The sequence below is a fragment of the Lynx canadensis genome, chromosome E3, assembly GCF_007474595.2.
Source record: "Lynx canadensis isolate LIC74 chromosome E3, mLynCan4.pri.v2, whole genome shotgun sequence".
Lineage (NCBI taxonomy): Eukaryota > Metazoa > Chordata > Mammalia > Carnivora > Felidae > Lynx > Lynx canadensis.
In genome coordinates, this window is record NC_044318.1 from 10,278,180 (window position 1) to 10,301,751 (window position 23,572).

General features: G+C 53.4%; 1 protein-coding gene across 8 annotated transcripts in view; it reads left to right on the forward strand.

Annotated features, from left to right (window-relative positions):
* The window catches only part of SNX29 (sorting nexin 29), a 501,802-nt gene that overhangs the window by 103,044 nt on the left and 375,186 nt on the right, over window positions 1-23,572 (forward strand). For all 8 annotated transcript variants that reach the window (XR_003965611.1, XR_003965609.1, XM_030300939.1 and 5 more), the window contains 2 exons: window positions 19,220-19,283; window positions 21,363-21,491. Coding sequence is in view for 6 of the 8 variants with exons in the window: in XM_030300939.1 (XP_030156799.1) it covers window positions 19,220-19,283; window positions 21,363-21,491 (193 nt within the window). In the remaining 2 variants the exon portion in view is untranslated. The remainder of the gene's footprint in view (window positions 1-19,219; window positions 19,284-21,362; window positions 21,492-23,572) is intronic.

A 23,572-nucleotide genomic window follows, 5' to 3' on the forward strand; every position in this document is an offset into this window, starting at 1 on the left:
GCCGGACTCTTGGTTTTGGTTCGCGGCCTGGGGCGCTCTTTGGTTTCTCTGGTGTGTGCCCCCCAACTCCCCCGCGGGTGGCTTTGGTGGTGTGGCATCTCCCTGCAGGAGTCTCCGTAAGTGATCGGCGGGGCTCAGCATGTGTAACTCTCGCACAGAGAATGCCCAAACCGCGGGTTCCCACGGAGGGGGTCATTCCCCCGCTCCCGGAGGAAATAGATGATGGTGGTGGTGTTCCTCATGCTGTCTCCTTGCTGGCCTCTGCACCATCTGAGGGTACGATGGCCTTCCTTTTAGGTGTTGGAAACGGGCATTTAGCATGAAAGAAGGGAGAGCATTCTCTGGGGCTGCATTTTGTCTTGGGTACATGATCCCCTGTTGAGTCTGGGGGGCTGTTTCTGCCTGGACGGTTTCTCAGCCTGTTTACTCTGTGCAGTGCCTTCCCCTTCCACCTCTCTGCTCCGGGGAAAGGGAGCCAACAGATTGGGCTGCACTGAGGGGAGGTGCTGGTCTCCTCTTGCTTCCTTTGGAGGATTTGTTGTGAGGCGATTCTGCCCCCGGGGGTGAGGGGGGGCGGGGCTGGGGCAGCGGGTGGAGGCAGGGGTAGGAGAGGGGAGGGGAATGGCCTTCCAGCTCCTGCTGCCACCTGGTGTCTTCCAGTAGTCTCCTTTAATCCCCATAACTGCTGCAGGAGGGGGAAGATTCTTGCTGTTTTACGGGCGAGAATTGGTTTCAGAGAGGTTAAATCACCTGCCCAAGGTAGAACAGCTGGTAACCGATCTGAGCTCTTCTGACCATCAAGCAGGAGTGTTTGTTTGTTTTGGCTGTGTTGTGCTGCCTCCCAGGGAAATCGGTAACTATTGAGAACCTACTCTATGTGAGAGATGGTCACATTCTACCAAGGATTTCCTCTCGCTTAGTCCCCAAGGCCAGCCTGCGGCGGTCCCCGTTGTAAAGTATGGCAGCTCGAAGGCTCGGAGAGAACCCCTATCTCGGTTCTGAGCGGGATTTGGGCTCAGGGTGGAGCTGAGACAGCTTCAGAGGCCAAGAGGGCCCGTGTCCTTGCTGAGTTCCAGGTGGGCCTGCTGGGGGTGCTGGGCGGAGCTGGGAAGTCAGGCAGGGGTGCTGTCAGCTGCAGGCACCGGAGAGCCACCTTCATGGTGGTTTAAGTAAGCTTGTTTTCTTCCTGTACCAGACGGTGGGGAGGTGGGTGCTCACTGGCATGGTTCAGCCGCTCAGTGCTCCTGAGGGCTCAAGTTTCTTCTGCCCCATCTTCTTTATTTTATTTAAAAAATGTTTATTTTTGAGAGAGAGAGCGAGCGGGGGTGAGCATGAGTGGGGGAGGGGCAGAGAGAGGGAGACAGAGGATCCCAGGCAGGCTCCCCACTAACAGCACAGAGCCCGATGCGGGGCTTGAACTCATGAACCGTGAGATTGTGACCTGAGCCCAAGTCGGCTGCTTAACCGACTGAGCCACTCAGACACCCCTCTTTGTTACGTTTACGGGGGTGTCATTAACAGAGTGTAATATTAGTTTCAGGTATGTGATAGGATTCAACAACTCCATTTCTCAGTGCTCGTCAAGATAATTGTACTCTTAATTCCTTTTATCTGTTTACCCACTTTGCTTCTGGCCACCCCCAGCTCTCTATATTTGAGAGTCTCTTTCTGTCTGTCTTGTGTTTCTTAAGTTCCGCATGCAAATTGGTGCAGCCACTGTGGAGAACCGCATGGGGGATCTTCTAAAAATTAAAAATAGAAATCCCACGTGCTTTGGTAATTTCACTGCTGGGTGTTTATCCAGAGAAAATAAAAACACTAATTGGAAAAGAGCTATGCACCCCAATGTTGATTGCAGCATTACTTAAAACAACCAGGATACCGAAGTTGCCCCAAACTTCTTAGGTTGTTAGTTTTCCATTCTCGTGTTTGCTGCCCCCTGGGTGCAAGCTGCCAGACCCCTGTTCGAGCTGGAAGCCAGGGAGAGAGGGTAGCCCCTGCTGTTTCTTCCTGGGAAAATAAAAGCCCTCTCACCAGTCCGTCTACTTACTAGACTCGCTTTTGTATCTCGGTGACCAGAACTGAGCCACGTGGTCCCCTCCAGCTACCAGGAAAACCGTCAGGCCCTGTGCTAGGCTGGATGTTGAGAGAGGATAGGCTTGTTTCTGCTCCTACAGATCTCCCCCTCCAGCAGGGGAGGTTGTTAGAGTTAGGGCTGAGGTCCTTGGGCTGCCCCAGGATGGGGAATTGGCTTCATCTTGGAGAGTTCAGAAGGCTTCCTCCGGGAGAGGGTATATGAGCCAGGTTTTACAGGTGAAATAGAAGGGAAAGGACAGTGAGTCCAAATCACTAATGATTTTCCGTGTGCAGTTGCTTTCTTCCTCCAAGCTGACTGGTTCTGCCTGTCCTGCTCTTAGCTCATGAGTCTCCATTCCCTGCCCCGGGGGCAGCTTGACCTGTAACTCCCATCTCCTGCATGTGTTCTGCCTGATGTTTGAGATCCGCCCTTCAGCGGAGTCCTTGGTGCCCCCAGAGCGTGGCTGCCTGGTGTGCAGCCACGGAAAACCCTGCTAGTCAGAGACCGTGTGGTACATGTGGGGTCACAAGGGTCCATAGATGGCCACCCTGGGGCTCCTGGGTGGCTCAGTCCGTTGAGCGTCTGACTTCTGCTCGGGTCATGATCTTGTGGTTCGTGGGTTCGAACCCTGCGTCAGGCTCTGTGCTGACAGCTCGGAGCCTGGAGCCTGCTTCGGATTCTGTGTCTCTGTCTCTCTCTCTGTCAAAAATAAATAAACATTTAAAAAAAAACAAACAAAAGAAACCCCAAAACAAAGATGGCCACTGTGTGTTAGCCTCTTGTGTTCTGAGTGTCTCTGGTCCCTCCACCTTTTCGGGCCTCCCTGCCAAAACTTGGGAGTGTTGTTAGGCTTCCCTTCCTCGCTGTCCGTGGCTGAGAGGAGGCGGCTTGGGGGGTGACTGCCTAGCCAGACATTAGCATCCCGTCGTTCATTCACAGAGCGCCTCCTGTCCTCTTTCCCATCAGATCACCTCTCACTTTAGAGGGGGAGGGTAGGTGCCATCATTCCCACTTCAGAGTCGGGGAAACTGAGACTCCAGGCAAGTGAGAGGCCCATGGCGGCCTCAGGAAATCTGCAGTAGAGCTGGGACTGGAGCCGGGTCCGTCCTGGCGACGTGGAGCTCACGTGCTGGGTTCCAGACCTCGAAGTGTCTGAGCGTAGAGGAGGACAGCAGAGGGCGGCAGACGCGGTCCTGGTGTGAGGTTGGCCTGTGTCCCCTCAGTAGCTGTGTGCTTCTAATTAATTGCAGATTAAGTGTGCGGATCTCTCTGAGAACTGGCCATACATAGGCTAGCACAGCCTGAGGGCCAAAGGAAGCCGTGCAGCTGATGTCTTAATTATTTATGGGCACTTCACATGCAATTAATCTGCCCTCTGCCGTCAGTTAACCCCACCCCTCCGCTGAGCGTGAGGCCAATTGCAGCCGATGTTGGCGTTGGAGCCCTCGGGGCCGTGGCCGACCGGGTGCTTCCGACAGGTCGAGGTCATGTTTACGCTGGTCACCTTTGGCGGTCCCGCTGAACACAGCCGGTAGGTAAGAGTGGATGACGGGGCTGCCCGGCGGTCTGTGTTTGCCTCCAGGAGGCAGAAACTAGCCAGGCCCCTCTGCTGTTCCCGGAGAGCCCCAGCGTTGCAGAGCTAGGGGGCTTCTAGAAGACCAGTGTGTCCAACCAGCTCACTCTCCAGATGGGATGTCTCTGGCCCCAAGGGGCTGTAAAATGCCTAACACACCTTGCCGTTTAGCGGCTGAGCCAGCCGAGGGCTGGGAATCCAGCCCAACAAGTAATTTGTTACTTGTCACATCTCCCATCTTTGCTGACAGCCTTTAATCGTCCTGTGTGTCTCTCGGCTCGCTGGACCCTTTGGCTCCCGTGCCCACTCCCTGTAGGTTCCAAGGTGCAGCTTGTGGGGCCGGATCCGTTTGTTTGCGGGGGATGGGAACCTGCTTCAGTCAAGTAAGGGAACGCTTCTCTCCTGTCTCCTGCGGCACCCTGGGATCAGGTGGTCTCCGGGGCTCCCTGCTGAAGGCTCTGTTCGTAGAGGAATAATGAGGAGGAGCTGGGGAAGGTGTGCCCTGACCCCTGGCCCAGGAGGCTGCCTAGACCCTGCCGAGGCTTTGTCCCCGATGAAAATCGGGAATGTTGACCTGTTTGGGGGTGTGCGTGGGGCGTGGTAAATATCGCCAGTACGGAGCCCTGGCCTCCGTGAGATCCCACCGTGGGGCTGTGGGGTTGGGGAGACTGTAGGTATCGCATGGTAGTTCCGTTGTGTGTGTGTCTCATTGTCAGGTCACCTGGGTTGTGATCAGTGCCTGTTTCCTTACTGATAAAGTGGGTTTGCTTCTAGAACCTGCTTCATAAGGCTGTCGGGAGGACTTAATGAGACCGTTTCCGCTGCATCCGATCCGACGTCTGGTGCGTACGGGCATGTATCCTGCTAGCTGCTGTCACTGGAAGAGCTCTTTGACTTCTTGTTTCTTCCACCTCTAAAGTGGGGGATGACCCCATCGGCCCCATGAAACAAGGAACTTCTTGGTTCCTTGAATACAGCTGAGCCCTGACCTTCGCTCCCAGGTCAGCAGTAGAGGCAAAATTACCGCGTGCAGGACAAGTGCTAGAACCCGGGGCCCTGGTCCGTCCCCATGGGCTCTGCCCTTCTGGCTCGCTCGCCAGTCACACTGAAACCCCAAGCCGCCTCTGGGGGCGCTGTGTCCCCTTTAAGTTGTAGCCCTGCCACGGGCGGCCTGCTTTTCATGAACACCTGAGAGCGGCTGGAGTGGCTACTGGGCTTGTCTGAGCGTCGGGGTACATGCATCCTTCACCTTTGCCTGAAGGGGCCTCCTTCAGGACAAAGGACAGAGCCCTCCCCCCCCCCCCCCCCCAGCTGGCTATGCAACCTGGTGATGGGGAACACAGGCCCTTGGCCTGGCAGGCTTCCCCAGTGTCCTAGCTGTGTGACCCTGAGCAGGTCATTTAACCTCCCTGAGCGTTTGTTGGCTCATCTGAAAAATAAGAACAGCGGCGGCTTGTAGTTTTGGGGATTACTGGGGGGCTCGTCTGAGGTAACGTCTGCGAAGTTCTGTGGACAGTGGCTGGTCCCCAGTGGGGGCTCTTGAATACTGGCGTGTGGCCCTCTGCTGCTGTGCTGAGTCGTCGGCAGCTTGGGGTCTCCTGGCCACCCTCCGCTGCGTGTTGATGTCGGCTGAGCTTTACACGGACACTGATGTCCCTGTCCCACCCCTGGAGATTCTGGCTTATGTGCTCTGTGACGTAGTCTGAGCCTGGGTGGTGTGGGTGTATATGCGTGCTTTTTTAATAATATGTTTTTAAAGTTTACTTTTCAGAGAGAGAGAGAGCGAGACAGCATGAGCGGGGGAGGGGCAGAGAGCGAGGGAGAGAGAGAATCTGAAGCAGGCACCGCACTGCCAGCACAGAACCTGACGTGGGGCTCAAACTCATGAAACTGTGAGATCATGACCTGAGCCGGAACCAAGGGTCAGACCCTTAACCGACGGAGCCACCCGGGCGCCCCATGTTTTTAATAGCTTCCTGGGTGTTCCCAGTGTGCAGCCCAGCCAGGCTGGAGAGCCGTTACCCTCCAACATCTGCTGTCCCCTGCTCTGTCCCAGGGTGGTGCTGACCCCACCTTCCCTCAGCACCTGGGTGCTCCCTCACTCTGTTTAAGCCGTGCCAGGTCCAGCCCCCGGAGAGTGAGATCTGGGGAGGGAGGCTTTGCTGTCCCCGGGGGTTGAAGCCAGGGAAGCCACCTCTGTCAGCAGAGACTTTATTCTCTGTCCACACCCATGATGTAGCACACCAGAGCACAACTCTGGGACCCATAGAAAAGCCACGCCAAAGAGAACGGGGTGGTGGTGTCCTTTTGTCTCTTGATTAAAGGTAATACACGAACGTTGTGGATGCTGACCGGATCTGGGTCATTCCCAGGAGACCGTTTTCCAGAGCGGGTCTACTTCTGATTTCTGCATGTTGGTGACGTTGTGGGAGCAGAGAATTCTGGCAGTGGTGTCTCTGGAGTAGTGGGGAGGGCACAGTGCTGCCAGGGTTGTGTTCCTTATGGTGAGAATCCTTTCCTCTGGTGGAGATCATGTTCTCCACAGCTGCAGAGGGAGAAAGTGGTTTCTCCATTTACCCGGGGCTCAGAGACCCGCATGCCTTCAGGGGTCAGGCCGGGGTGGGGCCCATTGGGACAGGACCTGCTCTAAGATGAGGTTTCGTTGGGCCTCCTGCACAGCGCAGGGCAGGGGGGTAACCAGGTGGAATCCCACCGTCCCAGCAGCAGGACGGAGTGACCCGTGGGGCCAGGCGAGTTCCTCTGTGGAACGTTCACCTCCTTCTGGGCACCTGCTGACCCAGCTGTCGTGCACTGACGAGCAGGTAGGCCCTGCTTTCCGTAGCTTCACATTTATCCGATGCCATCCAATTAACACCTGTATCCTCCTTGTCACCTTAAAACCAGCCACTGGCCTGGTTTCTACTCCGTGTTTCTCACCGGGCCTTTCTTTATGAAACGCTTGAGCCCGTAACACTGAAGGGGAAGAACCCAGGCTCCAGGTAGGATGGTGAAGTAAAGCACCTGCCCCTCCCTGCGGAGTCCCCTTGGGTGAGCAGCGGCCTCCTGCCCCTTCCATCTCCACTGCCTGTCGTCTTCTCCAGAATCCATTTCTGAACTGTGTCCGAAGTGATTTCTTGTTGGAAAAATACTTGGCAGTGAACGAGGACGAAAATAAGAATGGTAGGAATTGACCAGCCTGGGTGGTGAGAGCCCAGGGGGCTGCCACGCGCTTCTGAGTTCTTCTGTGAGGGGCGGCGGTTTTAAACAGTTCCTGCCTCAGTGCGGAAAACGGTTTGGCGGTTTTTCGAAAAGTGCGACAGAATTCCCCTGTGACCCCGCAATTCCACTCTAGGTGTCTACCCCCGAAGAATTGAAAGTAGAGACTCCATCAAGTTCGCATACACAAATGTTCGTGGCAGCACCGTTGACGACCCCCCAGTGGTAGAAACAGCCCGCATGTCCGTTGAAGGGTGAATGGACGAACCAATGTGGTTTATCCCTGCGGCCCACTGGTGTCCAGCCCTACAAAGGACGCGGTCCTGGCACCAGGGCGAGCCGCGGCAACCGAGTGGCACAAACCCTTCTCAAAAGGGTACGTGTTGGAGGCTTGGATTTATGGACCGTCTGGGGAAGGAAATTCTAGAGGGCCAGAAAGCGGACGGGTGGTTGCTGGGTGGGGGGACCTGTGGGAGAAAGTGCATCACAGGAAGGGGCTGGGGAGAAGTGTTTGACAGCTAGGTCAGGGTGGTGGCTGTACGATGTGCGGTGTGCTAGGCATCGCTGAATTCGTCACTTTAAAGTTGATTTCGGGATGCCTGGGTGGCTCAGTTGGTTGAGTATCTGACTTTGGCTCAGGTCGTGATCTCATGGTTGGTGAGTTCGAGCCCCACGTCGAGCTCTCTGCTGTCCGCACAGAGCCCACTTCGGATCCTCTGTCTCCCTCTCTCTCTGCCCCTCCCCTCAAAAATAAATAAACATTAAAAAGTTTCACCTCAGCGCATCATTAAAAAAAACAAAACCACAACCTTATGCCCATCCCCCACCCCCATCTACTGTCTCACCAGGTAAGTCCCTACATTCTATTTTTTTTTGCTTGAAGCAACCTTTAAAACTGCTTTTAGTTCTTAAGGCAGATGCCTCTTTAAAGGTAGATGGTATCCCGATACCTCTCTTTTTCTTTTTAACTTGAGAAAATAAATGTAGAGACTGTACTTGTTGATAGGAAAAAAAATGTGTGGAAAGAGCCCTCCCCCGGCCCCCACCCCCGGGTCCCTCTCGTTCCTTCTAAGCTGATGGGGGTGTGTGTGTGTGTGTGTGTGTGTGTGTGTGTGTGTGTGTGTGTTCCGCTTTTCCAGGTGTCTCTGAGAGGGCGGGGGCGCTTGGACCCTTGCTGCTCCCCAAGTCCATCGCTTTGAGGTTCCTGGGGAGTTTTCCTGGGGTGCTGAGTCCTGCCAGCCCCTTCCAACTCCACACTTGGGACGTTCTCTAGGAAGCCATTTTGTTTGTGTCTCAATGGCTCCACCTGTGTGCCCCGCTTATCGTGCGTCTCCAGGCTGGTGGCAGTCAGGAGTTCCAGCTTCAGGGCACGGCTCTCAAAGTGGTGGCCCGTGGCCATGATGCATTGGGCCTGTTTGTTGAGGCCTTGTCAACCCCGTTTAAAATCTGATTTACTTAAAAATGTGGTTGCTGGCTTCGCTTGACAAATCCAAATCGGTGGCAGCCTGGGATGTGCCCTGTGTGGGACAGTGGACTGGAGGCAGGGGCTGCTGCCTTGTTGGGGGTGGGGGGCGTGCTCTCCCCTCCTCCAGCTTCCCCATGTTCCTTTGAGGACCCCTTTGTGTCCACTACGGTTGCTTGTGGGGCCCGGTCTGCCTTTGCTTTTTGGACACTTGCTTTAAAGTTTGTGTTACAGTTGCTGTGAATACACTGTGTGTGTGAGAGTGTGTGTATGCAAATGAGACAGAACCCCCAAATTACACCTACAGAGGATGATAAAGGTCTAGAACTTGATCAGATTGTTGCAAGGTATTTTTCTTTCCCTTGTGACTTTCTCATTTTGTTCCCTTGGGTTTCTCAGATCTTTTCCTTTGTTCTACTAGATTTTGTAGAAACAGTAGAGTGAAGGGTGGGGCGGGTGGAGATTTGAATCGATTCCTCATGTTTCCCTTGCCAGCAGAGGCTGGGGGAGCGCAGGCCACAGGCTGGGGGCCCCATCCCATCCCAGGGGTGGCTTGGCCTGGTGCTGCCAGTGCAGGTCGGGGACAGGCTTCCCAGGGAGGCCGGCCCCTGGCTTTGTGGCCTGCGGCAGGTGCCTTTGCTTTTTTGGGCCTTTGTTTCCCCATGCACGGAATTGGTGCAGTAGGCCTTGCTCTTCTGGAGGTAGCAAGAATTAAAGGAGATTGTGGATAGAAAGTGCGTTCCCCTGGCTGGGCCCGTAGGAAACTCTCTGCAGGGTAGTTCCTGGCCCTCGGAGCTCAGGCAGCCGGTCTGGGGCCATTTCATCCCCAACTTACCAAATCGCACAGTAGAAACCCTGGGTGGGCAGGGGAAGGGGGAGGCTGGGAATGGAAGAGAAAGCAGCAAGGGCCTGGATGGATCTCAGAAATTACAGTGGAGCTCGATACAGTCGGTCCTTTGTCCTGGAGATGGGCAGGAGCGGGTAGACAGGCAAAGTTAGAAAAAGCAGTAAAGTCTGAAAAAAGACGGTGTAGGTTAAGTATATAGTAATAGAAGCGTATTATTTATTTCCGTGCATGTGCCCTCATGAGCGGTCTCTTTAAATAGAACGGAGTATGGGCCCCAGGGGAGCATTTGTAAAGGCTCTTTGAGGTCTTTGGGAAGAGGTGCTTTTTATAAAGGCAAAGAACTATTACACAGATCTATGCATATGTGAGTGTGCACGCCCACGTGCACACCCTGATAGACCACATCTAGTTCGCCTATTCCTGGACTCCCTCTTCAAATGATCTTTAACTCCCTTTTCAAAATTACTGTCAAGATAATTTCCCCCCTTCATTGAAGGGCCTTCAATGTCAGAACAGGGGAGGGCTGTCCCCTTCCCGCCACATCGCTATCTCAGTACTTTACTAACCCGACCCCCATAATCACCGTGTGAATGGGGTTATCCACGGTGTGCATCCGCGTTTTTGTTGGTCCCTGCTCTGCTGATCTGTTTGAAATCAGGGATTCATGTGGGTGGATTCATGTGCCAAGGAGGAGGGGAATGGTCCAGTTTTAGGTCCTGGTAATGATAAAAGAATTCGTTCCCTCCCTTCTGTGGGTATCCATTCCCAAGATGCATAGGAAAAAGGTGTGTTCGAGCCTGAACTTGTGTCATGGGGACAGGAAATTATAGCTGTGAATCTGCTGGTTAGTGTTTTCTGGGGAGGCTGTGAACTTCTGATTACACGCAGTTGACATTTCTGCCTGGCCCATCGTATGCTCTGCGCCTGGAGAAGAGCGGGCTTCGGCAGTGGGTGTCGCTCACTCCTTAATCCATCCCGCCCTTCACTCATTCCTAAGGTTTTGCGTATACTGTGGCCAGGGGCTGGGGCAGGTGGGGGGCTTCCTCTTCTGCTCCCCCACTCCCTCGTTCCGGGCTTTGCTGCTTCCGTGGAGCTGTAGACGAGGGCCGGCGGGGCTTAGGGAGAGCCGGGTCTCAGTTGGCCTCATTGGCTGTGAGGACTTAGAACGGCTGAGGTTTCGGACATGAGGGCAGAACAGTAGGGGCTTCTGGGAGCCTGGCAGGAGTTGGGGTGGCCCTTCCTCTCTCCCCGTGTCATTCTTGTGGCTCTGTGTCTCTGAGAGTGACCCTCAGAGAGCTGTGCTGGCTCGTACATCTGTGCAGTAAGAGACCAGGTCAGCCACTGCTGCCTTTCCCAGGTCGGTGGGGATTCTTCGTAGACTTTGGGTTTCCCTGTGGCCTTGCCCCGGTGTTAAGCAGCAGCACTCTGTGGCTCACGTTAGACACTTGAGACAACACTCCCTTTGTGAATCTCCATACTTTTTCAGTGCTGGGTTTGCCTGGAGGGGTTATACTGGTTTCTCTCTTGGGGGGCCTTCTGCCCCTGTGTCTGTTAGCTCCTTTGTCCCTGGCCTGGCCAGTGGCCCTCTGCTCAGCTTCCGGCATGTGGATCTTGGTGGAGCAAATTAGAACAGTTTTCTCTTGGCCAGATGCATCTGGTCGAGTCCAATACTGGCCCATCCCAAACTTCTGGAGGACTCCCTGTGATTGGCTCGGTTTGGGGTAACCAGCCATCCCAGATTTCCCTGGCTGTAGTTGGAGGACTGTGGGGGCGGACTCCTGAGGAGGGTATGGGTAAGACTTGTTGTTCCCCCTGCTGCTGGGGGAGGGCCTCATGGAAGAGGTGCTCTCTGGCCCAAGCCTGGAGCAGACTCTGAGTCCTTCAGGACTGCCTGTGCCAAGACGCAGAGGCATGAGAGAAGGGGAGTGGGTCCGCCCTGCGGCCGACAAAGCAGGGAAGAGCGGAGGCGTTGGTCAAGGTGCGAACTGTCCAAGGGGCTGTGGGGCACGTGTGCTGGAGCTTTGAGTGTCCATGGGGTTCAGGTGGTGTTTGAGCCCTGGGTGTAGATGCAGCCTGTCCTGGGAGCCGGTGAAGGCACACGGAGGACATCTAGGGCAGGAGGCTGAACGAGGACAGTCGGAGGGACCAGCGGCAAAGCTGAGGAGAACTCTGAAGGGGTGGGGAGCGGTCCGCAGTATCTGAAGCAGGAGCCGCTCCCCTGCCGCCTCGCGTCCATTTCAGTCTGGTCGACCGTCTTACTGGGGTCCAGCCAGTGAGCTCCCCTGGCCGGCCTGAGTGTCCAGCAGGCCCGTTCCTCACCGCAGACCGCTGCCCCCAGCCCAGAATGGAAGGAGGCTGGCCATGGGACAGGCGAGGGGGAGTTCCTGGACGTCCTCCGACGACAGACAGACCTTTTCTGAAAGGGGCCAGATGGCAACCAGGTGAGGCCGTGCAGGACCCTCCGTGGCTGTCACGACAGCTCAGTTCTGCCCTTGCGGCACAGAAGCAGGCGTAGACCCAGACAGAGGAGGGTGGCTGAGTTCCAGGAGAACGTCTGCCGACCCCCGCCCTGTCCCGTGAGGCTGGCGGTGTGAGCACCGTTCTTCCAGCTGAGGGGCCTGACCGCCAGAGGGTGCCCAGGGTCCCTGAACAGAGACTTGAGGGGTCTGGGATTTGACGGGAAGACCTGGTTTTTCTACTCTGCCCGGGACTGCCTTGAAGAGTGTCCAGTTTCCATAGTGGATCGGTGTTGTGTTAGATTGGCCCTCCATGGGCAGAAATTAAAAACAAAACAAAGCAAAAAAACACGAGCAAGACAAAACATAATTTGCTTAATGGGCTTGTTTGCTTTCATGTCAAGGTCTCTGCTGCTGTGGCGTAAACGTGTGTTCGCATAGTGACACTGTTGGCTTGCCGCACTCACGTTGAAATGACGCGTTCTGACATTTATTTGGATACAGAACAGAGGCAGGGATGAAGTCCTGTTTCTCGCTCCCAGAATGGTTCTCTGCCCCAGTAACATTTACAGATGAATCTGTCCTTTCCACAGTGGTTAGAAATGCCCCTCGTTTGCCCAGATCAGTTTCTTGCGGTTAAAATGAACATTCTCCTGTGTGCTGGGTTGGATTTGCCATTCAGTCCTATGCAGCCGAGCAAGGAAGCGATTTTGAGGTGGATGGTCCTCCCCCTTTCAGCCCTAGGCGAGGGGGACCCCGGCTCCGCCGGGCTGTGTGGAGGCCGCGGTGTAGAGAGGCGTCTCCGTCGGCCCTTGAAACGTGTGTTGTGGCAGGTAACAAAGAGGAGGAAGGCCACGATGCTAGACCTGAAACCAATAACGGGATGCGTGGTGCTGGGGAGAGGAGAAAAATTACCAGTTTGGGAGGAGGCCCTGCCGGCCTGTGTCACTGCTGCTCAGAGAAATACTGTATTTCTATGATCTGTGCAAACCAACCCCAACGTTACCTGCTGGCTTTACTGCCTGAGAAAAATCAGCAAGGTGAACGTGTATAAAGTAAAGCCTGTTGAGAGTGTTTGTCAGGGAATGCCGCTCTCTTGGGACATTTTTTTTTTTTTTTAATTTTTTTTTTTCAACGTTTATTTATTTTTGGGACAGAGAGAGACAGAGCATGAACGGGGGAGGGGCAGAGAGAGAGGGAGACACAGAATCGGAAACAGGCTCCAGGCTCTGAGCCATCAGCCCAGAGCCTGACGCGGGGCTCGAACTCACGGACCGCGAGATCGTGACCTGGCTGAAGTCGGACGCTTAACCGACTGCGCCACCCAGGCGCCCCAGGACATTTTGTTTTTAACCCTGACTCTGAATGGCGATGGGGGGGGTGGGTGTGTGGAAGGTGGGAGGGACTGTCTGACGACACCCTTTTCTCTTGTGATTCCCGGAATCTGAGTACTGTTTGACTTGTGTTTGTGTCTTCCATCATCCTGATGTTGATGCAGATGCAGGGGCATGGTCCAGGAGGCCGGCATGCACCGTGTGTGGGGCAGGTGATGTCAGCGGGATGGGGAGCTCAGCCTTGGTCATCCCGGTGTTTGTCATGGTGGCTCCGGCCTCGTTGGACCGGGGCCCCTCCGAGGTGAGACTGTGGTCGAGCTCTCATTCCAGCCACTGTGGTTCCTCTTGCCAGAAGAGCACATGCGTTTGCTGGGACTTCGTCAGGATTGCTTCTCGTTCCGAGTTGTCTTTCCCCCACTGAATACGCAGTTTTTAGGGGCAGAGTCTGAGTGGCGGTATCTGGGATCCTGCACGTCGTATGTCCCCAGAACCCGGACACTCAGCCTCCTCTAAGTGACCCCTCCCTCTCTGGATTTGATTTCCCACGTGGCCCACAGTGATCTTGTTTGACACTTTAGAAAATTCTATTATCTAGTCTGCTGCTTTAGGGCATAGACCACTTAAAAAAAAAATCTTTTATTTCCCAAGGTCGAGGTATACAGGAACTCAGTGAAATCTCCTAACTCCTGAAAATGTGCTCAATTGTACCAACTCCTACTTGGGCAGTCTCCACTACCTTGTCCTTGTCTTTCTGTCCCCTGCTGTTGAAGGAAAAGGCACTAATTATAGGGATAAATAATGCGTCGTATGTTTTCTATTTGCTGAGCATTTTCTTTTCTTTTTTTTAAAAAATGTTTGTTTATTTTTTTGAGAGAGCGTGAGTGGGGGAGGGGGTGCTGAGCATTTTCTAAGCACCTAATTTACATATTACCTTATTGAGTTCTCATGGCATTTGTATGAGCTGGTGCCCATTGAGATCCCATTTTGTAGATAAGGGAATTGGTGTTCAGAGAGGGTGGGTAACTTGGTCAGAGTCACCTGACTGCAGAGTCAGAATTTGAACCCGGTCGTACGCTCTAGAATTCGGGATCCTGAACCACTTCTCTGCATTGACCGCCGTGTGTCCACCAGGCGGGGAACTCCCGTGAGTCTTGGAGCCAGTCTCCAGGGAGTGTGGTGCAGTCACCATTCTGCATTTTACACAGATGCAAGCCCAACTTAAGTTTACCAGGCAATTAGGGGCTGAGCTGGGGTTTGAACTCCGATCTTCTCAGCTCAGGAGCCTGTTGACAACAGCTCTTCTTGGGTACTCCTCTTATTGGAGTGGAAGCTGCTAGAACCTATTCCTGACCATCTTGCCACTCCCCACGCCCCACAAAAGCACCTCCTCTCCAGCTCTTGGTCCTGCCAAGGGCATTTTCCATAGTTCTTGGCCTTAGGGTGGGGAAGGTGAGTTGAGACCCTACAGGCCTTGTTCCGGTTTGGGTTTCTGCTCTGTACTCAGCGCCCTCATTAGGTGGCTGTGAAAACTGAAACAAGGCTTGTCAGGTGCTGACATTTTGCACGTAGAAAGTACTCATCACGTAGCCGCTATTACTCTTGTTAGTTTCAGGGGTATTGTCGTTGCATATGAATAGTCTCTCTGGATCACTCCTTTTCCGTGAACCTTGACCAAGCACCCGACTTGTTGGGCCTCTGGGGACCCAAAATGCCTGACATGTTGTATGTCTATAAGGAGTTGTGAGTTAAGTACAGGAGACAGGTGGTTACTTACTGCACACTCTGCAACTTGTTGAGGGTTAGGGAAATCACAGAGGGCTTCCTGGACATGACACCTTTTTGTCTGGACCCGAATAAAGGAGTTGGGTTTTATCAGACTGGAAGTTGGGCATGAACTTGAGAAAAGACAGGTTCCGTCCATGAAATCCATGAACCAGTTCACGGGTAGGGTCAAAATAGTTAAAATCGAGAGGGTCTCTCAGGAAACCTGGTCAGAGGCTGCTGTCCGTGCAGGTGAGGCCAGGTACAGAGGCTGGCGATGCCTGGTGACACCAGGAGGGGCCTGATGCAAACCGCTCAGCATAAGGATCATGTTTCTGGGTGGTGAAGGGCTCCTTCCTGCAGAGGCGAGCAGAGCCGGTGGACTGAGCAGTCGGGGGCACCCTGTGCTGAGCACTCTGGCGGTGGGGAGGCCCTGCTCTGCACATGGGCCCGACAGAGTTCGGCTTAGATCCAGAGCAAGTGGTTTGTTAGCATCAGTCCCACCTGTGTGTGATGTGCAACTTCCGAATGGAAGGCTGATGGGTCGAGTGGAGAGTCTCTGATTCACGGAAGATTTCAGCGGGGGTTCGGGGAGAAAGGGATAAATGGGCGGAGCCCAAGGGATTTGGCCGGGCAGTAAAACTATGTTGTGTGTTACTATAACGGTGGATACATGTCCCTACAATGTTCCAAACTCCTGTGATCTACAAGTCCCCTTTGGGTAGTTATGATGTGTCTGTGCGAGTTCATGAAGCATAACAAATGCCCCTCTGTGGTGGGGATGCTGACAGTGGGGGAGGCTGGGATTGTGGAGGGGGGCAGAGGGTGCCTGGAAAATCTCTGTACTTTGCAATCTGCTGTGAACCTGAGATGGTTTTAAAAAGTCTATTGAAGAAAAAAATTTCACTCTTGCAGCCTCCTGGCAACTCCCTGCAAATGAATATCTTCTTCCTTTGTCCCTGTAAGAAAGCTGAGACCAGTAGAAAACCTCAGCAGGAAGGCAGCTTTGTAGGAAGATTCAGGATTCAAGCAGTCGTTGGAGTAAAGGAATGATTCCCAGGTCTGTGTCCACAGTCCACAGCTGCTCGCCACTTGTGCTGGGCATCTTGAAGAGAAAGACAGATCTTATCCTGGTCTTAATAAGTCTTTCCCCCCCCCCCCTTTCATGGCTATGACATCATGCTTAACCGATTGAGCCACCCAGGTGCCCCCTATCATGGCTATGACATCATGGAACAAATTACTGGGTTATGCTTATGTGTGGCTTTTTTTCTTTCTTGAGCTTTTTCAGATAATTAAATAAAAGCATTAAAAAATTTTTATTATTTTTGAGACAGAGACAGGGTGCAAGCAGGGGAGGGGTAGAGAGAGGGGGAGACACAGAATCTGAAGGAGGCTCCAGGCTCTGAGCTGTCAGCATAGAGCCCGACGCGGGGCTTGAACTCTCGGGCTGTGAGATCATGACCTGAGCTGAAGTTGGACGCTTAACCGACTGAGACTCCCAGGCACTCCCAGATAATTTTTTTTTTAACATGATGATTTCTGAGTTCTGAATGCACCTGCTGCAGTGTGTAAGAGTCGGTGCCTCGACTGAGGGCCTGCCCATCTCCTTGCTCCTCTGAACATCCTAGCACCCCAGGGAATTGGGGAAGGTGGGTGCTGTTTTTGCTGCTTGTACACAAGGGAAAGGCTCAGAGACACTGAGACACTGGTAGGAGGCTGAGAGCCAGGAGTGTAGACACTTGGTTAAGTTCAGAAGACAAAGTCCTGTAGACCATTTCATGATGGGCATATGCGAATGTGTGTTGTTCTCCATTAAGAGATTCTCCTTTAAAGACATTTCTTCCTTAGTTCAGTTGGGAGCCTGGCTCTCTTCTTCGGAAGGTATCTTGTGCCTACTGGATGCCCAGTAGGTGCTGACCGATGAATGAATGAACGAATATGTGAGCTCTGGGCTGTTGTAACTCCAGGCAGGGCACAGCTGAGGCAGGTACACGCTCCTCGGCTTTATCTGCTTTGCGTGCTGGTTCCCGTCTCCCAGGGCAGGGCTCTGACGTTCACATGTGTGTGCTTGTGTGACGTAACCTGCCAAGTGTGCACTTCCATTGTAAGATGGATTAATGTCCCTGTGAGGCGTCGATAAAATCCAAGTTCTTACATCTATGCACGTGACTTGTAACAGTTAACTGTTCCCTGGGGTCGAACACAGAGTTTGGAATTAGATCTGGATTTGAATTCGCTGCTCTTGGCATTGAATCTCCTTCGTCTCATTGGCGTGTCTGTAAGAGGACTGGAAGATAGGGACCCATGAAGTTGCTCTGTGGCCCTGGTGAGGTCGTGGGCCTCAAATGCTTTGCCGGGGATACTGGCATTCTCATCCAGTCCTCCAGAAGGGAAGTTTCTAGAACTCAGGGCGGCGTGCTGCATCTTTCCTCCATGCCCCCGGACTCTGGCAGGGTCTCTTTCTGCTGGATTCGGCCCTCCTGGTGTGCTGCTTCTTCCGTCTCCCCACCCCCGTCCCTTGGAGGAGTGCCCCTGCCCCCCTGGCTCAGTGACCAAGCTCACACCGGTCTCCGGGCCTTTGCATGTGCTCTTTGCCATGTGGCATGTTTTTCCTCCATGTAGCAGCATGGCCGGCTCTGCTCGGAGGGGCCTTTCCGGAGCACTTCGTGTGCAGTGACACTGCTGTCCCCTCATTTGCCCTTGGCCTTGCTTTCCTTTCCTCTTGGCATCCCTGACCACCCTCGGTGCTGTGTGCCTGTTGGCTGGATTGTCTCCCCTGCTAGAGAGGAGCCCTCCTGCAGGCAGAGACGTGGGTCTGTTCTGGTCACTTGCCCTTCACCAAGAAGAGTGCTTGTACCTCGTACGGGCTCAGTGCCTACGTGTCGACCCAGTGATCGTTTGGGGTCTTCCGCACTGACCCCTCAGTGACCCAGGACAGGGACACCTCAGACCTCCCTCCTCACTGACACCCCACAGGGTCCACTTTGTCCCAGTACAATGCACAGGTTTCGTACCGTCAGAAGCTTGATGGGGGAGTCAGGGTGATGACCGCCTACTTGTGTCCATGTGGTGCCCAGGGGACTGCTCTGCTTTTAGAGACAGGACGGTCTCTTTCTTTGTTGCCACCTCATCCAAATGGAGCAGCCTCTAGAGCTGAGGAGGAGCCTCTCTAATACCTTTCCTTCCTTTTCTTGCCCTGAGCCCCGGACCGTGGAATATCCTTTTCCCTCCTGCAGCCTGAGGACAGCATTAGTCCTGTGGCCCCATTTCTTGCCTCTGGGTCTTTGGTGGGCGTCTTTCTCCCTGGGCATTATGAGTATGAGGGGACCCAGAGGACCCACCTGTTGGTCTCCCCCTCCCTCCCCCAACTTCTCTTTCCACTCCTGCAGTTTCTTCATACCCCGGGAGCAGGGATGGTGACGTGCATTTCTTAGATGTGCATAAAGAATTAAATGAGATAGTGCCAAGGGCCCTGAACTAGAGCTTGGCAAGTCGAAGGATTTCAATTTTAACTAAAAGGAAGAAACCAAAACTCCTATCTCTTTCCAAAAGAGGATTTGAAGTAGCGTCTTAAGATAGCCTCTGCAACGTGCCACAGGTTGTGAGTACTTTGGCCCGAGGTGGAGATACAGGTTGGAGAAGATGGGCGGGGGAGGGTTAGGGCACATTGTGGTTGCCACACGGATGTGAGCACTTCCCCGATGGGCAGTTTTGGCTGGGAGCTTCCTAGCAGCCAGTCCCAAGGGGGGAAACCATTCACAAGGTTTGTCAGGGGTTGAAAAACAAAACAAATCCAGAAGGTCTGGGTCTTGAGATCTGAGGGATAGGTGAACGACGTCTTTGACGTGAGGATGGGTTGAGACAACAGTTACGTTTGCAGATCAGAAACTCGGAGGCTAATCTAAAAGCATGGTGTTCTAGCCATGCTTTCTTAAGTTGAAGGTGTCCAGAAGAGTAGCCCCCATAAATAATTACGGACTGTGCACTGGACAGGCAACCCCTTTACACTGTCGCCTGTGTACGAACTATAGAGAGCCGTGTAGGAATAGACCAGATCTCTTCGTAAACTTGGGTAAGTATTTGTAGGTCTGCGTGGAGCCCTATGTCTCTCAATCGGCTCTTTCTCCTCTGTTGATAAACAGCTGTAACTGGGGGTGGGGGGGATCCTTGTTCAGAGCGGATGTTGTCCAGTAGCAGGGACTCGGAACAGCGAGTTTAGGAGCTGCAAGGCCGTCTCGTCCCGTAGCAGCCGACCGAGGGGAGCCCTCCAGTCTCCTCATGTGGCCCTGCCCTCCCGTTTTCGTGGGGCTGAGAAGTGATCAGCTTGGGCCCGTTGGGTCTTGCAGACTGTACAGGAATTAATCTTGAAAGGGAAGAGGGGAGCTCGTCTAGACAGCTTGCCCTCCATAGCACTGGATGCATGTCTGTGAGGGGACGGCTGTAACACGCAGGGTCTGCTGGTTAATGTCAACCGTGCTTTCTTCCCTCAGACGAACTGCGCCAAGCCATCGTGGCCATGATGACCCGGAAAGACGAGCTGGAGGAAGAGAACAGGTAGCCTGACCGTCAGGCCTGGAGGGTCGTCTCTCCGACGTCCCACCTGGGGAACGTGGGGGGTCCCAGACGGAGGGAAGCGTGCTTGGGTGACAGAATTGTGATCGGTGGTTCCTTTTAGTATGAGATGAGCCACTTTACTGTTGGCAGGGGATGAAAACCTTACGATCCGGGCTCTACCTTGGAACAAACTAAGAATTGGGTAAAGCAGTCTTTTAAAAAATTTCTCTTGTAAAAGAGCCTCTGGGATACAATTCACACATTACATCATCGACCCACTTAAAGGGTACAGTTGTGTGGTTTTCGGTGTTTGCGGACATACACAGCCATCACCAAGGTCCGCTTGAGAACGTTCTCCCCTCCTCGAAGTCTTCCTCCTTCCCCCCCTAGAGCAGTCTTTAGAATGATCTTCATACTGAGAGCCTATCTTTCCGTGTTCCGAGCATTCAGACACTTAGTTTTCTCGAATTGGGGGTACCCAGGGCAGGCTGGGATCCGGCCGCTTGATCAGAGTAAGGCCCCCTGCAGACGGAGAAAGGAGCAGGGCTCTGTTCGTGTGTGGTTTCCCGTTGAAACCAATGGTAGATGGCCACGTCGTTGCCATCTGGCTGCCTTGAACGTGAACTTCTCAACCACCAGGACCTTGTCTTGGCTACAGGGCGGTGGGTGGAAGGATTTGCCCGCAGTTGTCGGTGAGGCTTCTATGAGCCTGACAGTGTTGCGTCCTGGGGAGTTCGGCCAGGTGCCCACGTGAGCCTGCACGTGCGGGTTCCTGGGGCTTTCTCACTCTTTCCCTCAGAGTAGGAATTCGGTGTCCGTGGTGCCAACCCATCACGGACTGTCCTTTTTAAACCTCCTCTTGGGCCCTGCTTCCCAAGCTTCTTCCCCATCCTGGATGGAAACCCATAAAAGCAAACAAGCATGATTTCTAAAAACAAAAGATAATTTTTTAAAAAAGAGATCTTTAGACAGCACGATTCTCCAACTAAAATAAGGAGGGGCTTTAAAAGGAGGGGCTTTAAAAGGAGGGGCTTGTAGACATTAGAGCATTGTTTTTCCTTGCTGCAGCTGGAACTGTTCTCTTGCAAGAAGCCATAGGTTTTGTCTTACCTTATGAAGAAAAATAGTCCCTGTCTGTTAATTTCTCCTTTCCAGAAAACAAAAACAAAAACCACACCATGTTTGTGTTGGGGGGTTCCGGGCCCCAGGAAGGGAATTTTCTCAAAACCCTGAAGGAACACAGGCCTCAGAGTTGAATGAGCGACAGGGCTGGGTGCGTGCCAAGCTCACCGCCATCCCTGTGCGTCTATCCTGGTATCAGCTGGCATGTGTACAGATTTAGGATGTTAGGTGCCCCAAAGTCAGTACATGTTTGCCAGAAAAAGCCATTTGAGGTCCACGAGACCATCAGAACCATGTGTGGCTCAATCCTCGGCGGCAACCTGTGGTTATTTCTGGAAGAGCTGCCATCTTGTTTGCTTTGCAAGACCAAGGGTGACCAACAAATGGACGTATTTTGGAGGGCGAGCTCCCAGACATAGTGTGAAACGGGATCCACGTGATGTCTAACTAGACCGCTCTGTAGAACGTTGTATCTGTCTTTTTCACCTGGAGATGGCAGGGGGCAGGGTTACAGCGTACGTTGGGGCAACTTTGGAGTTGAGGGTGGGCCTCTGTCGGTATTCCTCACGGATGTCTCAGAGGACGCGTGTGGCCTGTCCTGGTACCCGCTCGTGTCTCTTTTCTGGAGTGACTGTCACAAAATGGTCTCCCTTAACGTGCCGCCCTTTGGGTGGGATGCCTTGAAAGGGGCTTGCCTGGGATTCTCTGAACTCTTTGTCTCCCCTTGATGGGCCCCTCCTACGGGCTGTCGGGGACACAGATCCCGGGCCACGTCCTCCTCCTTACTCTGAGGCCCTTAAGCCGAGTTTGGGATCTCTGTAAATACCCTGATGCGAGATTCCAGTTTGCGGGGGCCCCTGGAGAAAACGGAGGGGTTAGGACTTGCGTAAACATCTGTGTTCTGGCCCAGTGGACTCTGCCGAGGGCATCTGAACGGATCGGGCCCCCTCTTCCCAGGTCTTTGCGGAACCTGCTCGACGGTGAGATGGAGCATTCCGCTGCGCTCCGGCAGGAGGTTGACGTGTTGAAAAAGAAGGTGGCCGAGCAGGAAGAGCGGCACGTCACGAAGGTCCAGGCGCTGGCAAGGTAGGGGGGCGGAGGGCCCGAGAGGCGGGCGTGGGCGGCGGCCGGGTAAGAACCCAGGCACGGCCTTCACTGGCGCTTGGAATGAAAAAAAAAAAAAAAAGAAAAGGAAAAAACCAACGGAAATCAGCGCGTTTGAAACCTTCATGTAACTTTTTGCATAAGTACCGAATGATGTGTGTGCCCATGGTTCAAAACGCGAGGGGCAGTAGGTAGGGCTAAGTGATCCCCAGCCGCCCCTCTGGCCCCCCCTGGAGGCGGGCCGTGGGAGCGATTCTAGAGACGCTCCTTCGCTCCATGTGGCCACTTCGTTTCTTCTTTTCACCTCCTCCTCCCTCCTCCCTCCCCCCTTCATGAAAAGTGGTCGTGTATTGTACAGTGCACTGACTTGGCCTCACGGAGCTTGTTCTGTGTGGGTGCACGGGGGCCTGCCGGCTGTGTGAAAGCTTGTGACATTTCTCGGTCTGCGCCAGAGTTCATCCGACCCGCGTGCCGACTGCCAGCCATTGGAGGTGGTTTGTGACCCTTTGCTGATAATGGTGTTTGTAGTAATGCCACAGTGATTTGCGTTTGTGACTTGATTCTCCAATGACTATATTTATTGGAAAAACTACCAGAAGTAGAATTGCTGGGTCCAGGTGCCGTAGTTTTCTAAGGTGAGTGGAGGGCACCTGTCCCCTCTCCTCGGAGGCTGGGCCAACGTGTACTCTGGAACAGCAGCCAAGAGGCCTGCTGCGGCCCGTTTGGGCCCGAAGGGGCCGCGTCCCCCCTGTGGGTCCCCGACAACATCACCGGGAAAAAGTGGCCCTGACAGAATTTTCATCTGCGTTTTCCTAATGAAGAGTAAGGTTAAGCCTCTTCTTGTTAAAGAGCCATTTTATTTCCTTGGCTGTGATTTAGTTTATATTTCATTAAAGAAAACTCAATCTCCAGTCGAATAAAAATGTGGATTTTCCTGAATTTGTCCACGTGCAAAGATCGTTAGGTACTCCACTTTGTCAGTCTGCTTCTCTGAACCACTTCCATTTCATGTTAATGACTTACATGCCCGGATGTGGCCTTTCATTGAGTTAATGTCCCACGTTAAAATAACTCCCATTTGTTGGACATTTGAGTTTGGGTTTGTTGCCTTTTGTAGGTAAGATAAGCAGTTCATTGGTGGTTCTTTAAAGCTACTTGAAAATAAGACCAGGGGCACGTGGGTGGGTCAGTCGGTTGAGCGGCCGATTCTTGATTTCAGCTCCGGGTCATGTTCGGTTCCTGAATTTGAGCCCTGCATCGGGCTCTGCCCTGACAGCCCAGAGCCTGCTCGGGGTTCTCTCTCCCCATGCTCTCTCTGCCCCTTCCCTGCTTGTGCGTGCGTGCTCTCTCTGTCTCTCTCTCAAAATAAATAAACATTAAAAATAAGACCAGGAGGGGGGTTGTCTGGGTATGTAGGGGAGTCCAGAGCTCGGTAACCGATAGCAGCATTTACTGCCCTGGTGCTGCTGGGTGATGTGGCACTAATGGAGTTGTTACATACATGTCCTCGAGAGGTGGTGCCATGATCCCGTATCTAACTTTAATTAGAACGTCCTCATGTTTTACAGTGACCTCTCAAGAGCATCCGACAGTTAAAGGACTATGATGAGTCCAGTCCTAGGTTTTCTCCCCTGGACCACCATTTAGCCTGGCCACGCCAGGAAACCGTGGTATCATTGTGCTTGCTTACAATAAAGGTTGGCGTCTATAGAGACTCTGGTTCTGAGCCACAGACAGACTTCTGTTCTCGGTCGTTCTTGGATTGTGCCAGGAGTCGGCTTAGCCTGGAGTCCCCGCTGCATCGCTTGCAGATTGTGTGTTTCTGGGTGGTTTCTTAGTGGGAATGAGTGTGCATTTCCTCGTTTGCGAACTAGGATGGTCATATGCAACAGAAAGGACAAAATGATTGTATTTGAAAGGACGTGAGGCCCTAGACACAAGCGGTTAGGTGTATTTTACAGTTAAGTGTGTTTCAGGACCTGATAATTCTGGGGAGAATTTTAGCCCATGAGTGGAAAAGAAAAGCTTTTATTTTCCCCTCACTTAAGAGAGGGTGTGAGTGG